The sequence below is a fragment of the Electrophorus electricus genome, chromosome 2 (genome assembly GCF_013358815.1).
Source record: "Electrophorus electricus isolate fEleEle1 chromosome 2, fEleEle1.pri, whole genome shotgun sequence".
NCBI classification, from domain to species: Eukaryota; Metazoa; Chordata; class Actinopteri; order Gymnotiformes; family Gymnotidae; genus Electrophorus; species Electrophorus electricus.
Genome location: NC_049536.1, coordinates 1,042,098 through 1,047,225, shown reverse-complemented (window position 1 = coordinate 1,047,225; position 5,128 = coordinate 1,042,098). Strand labels below are relative to the sequence as shown.

Here is a 5,128-nt window from a genome sequence, read left to right as displayed (position 1 = left end):
ATCTTATTATAATTTACTAAATGCCACCAGCCAAAGAACATTCAGTAAAATCTTCTATCTCACACTAAAACATTTGCTTTGGTGTGAAGGACATGCCTGTGTCATAAATTCACTGTATGACTCAAATAATATAAAACATACCAAACATTAAGCAGTTATTTACTGTTACATTTATTACATTTAGCTTGAAGCTTTATTTTAAACAGATACCAGAGGCCTGGAGCATAAAGTTTCTATTATAAAATATTTTGGCAAAATATATTAGGACTGTGGGTTTTTAATAAAAAGTTGGTTGTTTTTTAATATAAAACCTGTACTTTCTTTTGCAATAAAAAACAACTTTATTACCTCCTAAGGGACCCATAACAATATTTTATTAAAACAGCCCAGCGTGTGTTAAAAAGTGATATGCGGTTAGTTTCAGGCATAAATTTACAAACAATAATAATATTATGGTATATGGAGAGGACCAAAGATGTTTTAGCACCCACTCCATGATGTTCCAAAAATACACTGACTTACACATTACAGTTTCTAGTGAATGAAACTTATGTTGAGTCATCTTATTTCCTGGTTCCTTAACAAACTTTAGCAAGAGTGGTCAAATAGCAACATTATCAAAGTTTAATCCTATAACTCATTACACACACGGACCTCTGAAGTACAGACAATTAGCACTTTAAAGGCATTTCTTGTTCTGTGCAATGTTGGCAAAGAATCTTCAATTAAGACTATAATGTTGTTTGTTCACATTTTTTATTTCATTTTGACCAATAAACAGAGGAACATTTGAGTAATAAACACAGACTATCTAAAAGACAGCACATTAATGAGTGAGAGGAGAACACTTCAGTACACATGTGGGAGTTTCACGCCTCAGCACACTGCTCTCTACTCAGTGTCTGTGTGACAGGAGACTGGGAGTCCTTGGTGGCCTCACAGGTCACTGTCTTCTTCAGCCACTCCTCCTTCTGGAGGGTCAGGGTGCTGCTCCAGCTGTAGAGGCCGTCCTTCTGCAGTAGCCCGGAGCTCTGGCTCACCCCCGAGCTCCAGCTGCTACCAGCTACCTTCCAGCTCAGCTTCCAGTCTGAGGGGAAGCCCTTGTTGGCCAGACACACGAGTGTGACCTTCTCCTGCTGCAGCTGTACACTGGAGGGGGGCAGGACCGTGAGGGTGGGCGGGGCGTCACCTAGGAGACACAACACGGTCTACAGCTCAGACAGGCAGGAACCGTTAGCAGGAAAATCAGTTGTGTTTCACTTCCTCTTTTATTATTTATATTATTTTATTTATGTTTGTATGTATTACATCAACAACCTTTATTTTCAATGTTATTTTCCCTGGACATCAGAACCTAGGATATATAATTAATGAAACAATCAAATGAATATAACTTATAGTCATAAATAAATTAAAATGGAAGTATATTTAACAGGCGGTGGTTGTTCAGTATGCAAGTATTACGGTTAAAGTGCTTTGCATCAACAACCTCCAGTCAGGGACAAACACTTATACTAATGAAAATTAACCCAGTAGTCGGAATAAAGGTTTGATGGCGAATATTGCTGAAACATTTATGCTTTTGATAAAAAAACGATAATAATGTGGGTCGATTTACACTAAAATCTCGCAACACCACTGTAACGGTTAGGATAAACGCGCTAATAAATTCACCTTTAATGCGCTTTAATAAAGAGACATTTATTACAAACAATACCTACTTAAAATTGTGATTTACTGGGAATAAAAAGTGAAGTTCTTCTTACGTCCAGTGTCCTCCACACTAACTTCGTTTAAGGTCCGTACATAAACCTGCTCTAAACACACTGCCGTCTCCTCTCTTTACAGCGCCGTAGTTTAGCTTCAGAGTTAGTGAACGATACAACCCCAAAGATGCTTGTTTTTCTTTTCTTTTTTGTAATAAAAAAGTTATCAAAGATACTACATACATAAAATATACAGTTAGAAATACAGCTAAATAAAGATATAAAAAATTAAGGCAGAAACTAAATTAAAAGAAACTAAAGAAACTAAAAATTTTGAATAAGGGCTAATAGTTACTTAAATCCAGCAGAGTTTTGTGCCTCTAAAAGTATCGTTAAAAACTCGTTAAAACTCGTATCGTTAATGTTTATGCGTTAGATATTTGTAGACTCTGTAGAATCATAACAATTGGTTACAAAATTTGTGTTTTTGGATATATTTTTCATATTTTTGTACACTAATATCATTTAATGCAACATCCAAGTCAAGACAATTTATTTAAACACTTGTGTTCTAGATGTATAATACAGGAATTTGAGTATTTGTAACAGCCAACGTTTTGATCCTTCAGTATGGGAGTATTGTATTTCTGCCTTTTAAAATAAACCCAGCATGCAGATAAAAGCTTGTTGAGAGATATTTCTGAAACATGTATGTTTTTACTACTGAAAGACATTTAAGAAACTCTTCATCGGTATAAAGTAAAAGGTCTATAAGGACATAGCAGCGGTTATGATATAGGAAGATACTTAACGTCACAATTAGTCTATAAAAGAGTACGAGTAGTTTACAAAACCACCGTGCATACTGACGCAACGTTACATGTGTGGATAGTTGTGAAGAAAATTTAAAGTCTACTTACGTCCAACTGATAGTTTTGTTCCACCACCGAAAGTCCACCACAGAGCTACAATCTCGTTTACTGTCCGTACAAAAACCTCCTGATGTAAACACGCCGCTCTCGACACTATTTACCGCGTAATATATAGCTTCGATATTAATGCTTTAGAAAACTCATAAAGGACTTACCCAAAAGCTTTTTAGATTTTTAAAATAATAAAATAAAATACACACATATATTTTATTATTAGATAAATTACGTCGTAATAGCTGTTGCCCCGTAAACCACATTAAATGCAACCGCAACAAGTTTTTAAGTCTGCATTATTATCAAACATCAAACATGTCGATTATGATTTCAGAAAATACCAACTTTTGTATAAGCAGTGAAAGTTACTTACGTCCAACTGAGAGTTTTGTGCCGCCACCAAAAGTGTACCACAGTGATACGAAGTCGTTCAGTGGTTGTACAAAAACCTCCTGCACTAAAGAAGCCGCTCTCCCTCTTTGCGTTTTAGAAAGCCTTTTTCAAAACAATAATGAACTGCTACAATTTTTACTTTTTAAAATATGCAAGAAAATATCTAGGCATTAAAAATAAATTAACTAATTTTCTTGCAGCTCATATTTTTCCGTTTGCTCGTTTTTCGAATATTAAAATTAATCTTAATTGGTATTATCGAAATAACTGTACATTAAAAAGTTTATGGAAAATTAATATAAAATAACCTTTTGATACAATTTTTTTGGACGTATCAATATAACTTTACAGAATCAATGATCAATGCTGAGAAAAGTAGGAGGACTAATGAAAGCATTCTATCTGAACATTGTAAATGTACTGTGAATTTCTGCTAAATAACCGAATAATGATCCAATAAAATGTTTGTATATTTAATACCTTGTTTTTGTTTGGCAGTATCTTCAGTACAATCAAATATGAAACCAGACAAAAATTCAACAAAAACAGTCACAGAGAGTGACACTGTAAACAAACAAAAATTAAGATGCATTGAATAATGTGAGACTGCCCTCCACTGGTTCTTGACAAAACACTACAACGATCTGAACGTCCAGACTGCCTGAGTCATTGTATTAAGAACTTGATCAGGAAAAGTAGCATACATTGAAAATACTCAATTTTGCTCTAATATAAGTAAATGAAAATATAATTAAGAATCTTAAAACTGAATTTAAGAAAATATGCAAAAACAGAGGCAATGCCCTGAGATTTCAGTGGGTTAAACATATTATCCAAGTATACAAGCTGATCCAGGATCAGTGTATCTGGTTGTAAATGCAGTCCCGTTACCTCACAGAAAACCAGTGAAGTCCCTGGGAAACAGGAGTGTTTTTACTGTCACGAAATAGGGCACTTGATAGCTGCATGCCCAGCTTTGATGCATAAAAATATACGAAATGTAAATGTGGTCAATGTGTTTTTGTTTATTGTTTAATTGTTGTCATTTAATTAATCATTTAATCATTTCTGTCACTGACCCTACTTAGAAAGGGTCGTAACATCTGTTTCAGCAACACAGAACTCCACGTGCTTCAGAACCCTGGACAGCTCCCACAATAGAGCTAATGAGACCCAGGTGAAGCTCATCACAGAGACACTCCTGAACTCACCCAATCCACTGATCTCCAATCAGCCCAGAGCCAGATGAAGAGCCAGCTGTACTGAGGGAGGAACTGCAGTTGTCTCACACATTGCTCATCTTCTTCTCAGAGGCAGAGAGCCAGTGATCTCCAAATGTGCAGAGAACTGAATGAAGAGCCACATTTACAAAACACATCAGACTCTTACCCACACCTGGCCAAATATATAGAATTTTCCTGATATATTCTTCTGTGTTTACTGTTTGTCCTACAATGTATTGAACAGAAATAGCAAAGGTCACATTGCACACCAGAAACCAATAGAAAGAAACAATAAATACTGTTACGACCCCGTCTAGGCTGGGAGGGTTTTGAGTATTACTACAGTAGAAATGAGTAATGGAATGAATAACCAGACAAAGATGACAGCAAACATCTAGTGTATTTAAATGTTTTTGGTGTTTAAAGACAAGAAACTGGTGCAATCGCATCAGGAGTGATCAAGGCCAACACAACAAACAAAAGCACACTAGAAACAAAACGATGACTGACTAAGCTAACAAAAAGAAACTGACACTGACTACACCGTTAGAACAAAGATAAAGCCACACCCAAACACATGGGCAGCCCTCCCTGCCACCAGTGTGTAACTATGGACAGGACAAGACATACATACAAGATACAAGAAACGATATTATCCAGCAATCAACCAAAGGGGCAAAACAAACCGTAAATCAAGGGGAAAATCCAAAGTCATACACAAACACAAGCTCAAAAATGTAGCGACAAGTCAAAACCAACAACACCAAACTCTTCTCCCATGAGCCCTCAAGCCAAGCCCTTTGTCTCTTCCTCGTCCTTTTATTTTGATCCTCTGCTCACTGGAAAACCGGGTGTGGATCAGGATGGGTGTGGATCAGGA

At 36.2% G+C, this 5,128-nt stretch overlaps 1 gene segment (V, D, J or C); it reads right to left on the bottom strand.

Annotated features, from left to right (window-relative positions):
* Nucleotides 1-869: 869 nt before the first annotated feature.
* On the bottom strand, nt 870-3,993 carry LOC118240813. The segment is given in 4 exon segments: nt 870-1,189; nt 2,627-2,686; nt 3,006-3,127; nt 3,917-3,993. Coding segments are annotated over 4 exon segments (579 nt in total).
* Between the last annotated feature and the right edge of the window lie 1,135 nt (nt 3,994-5,128).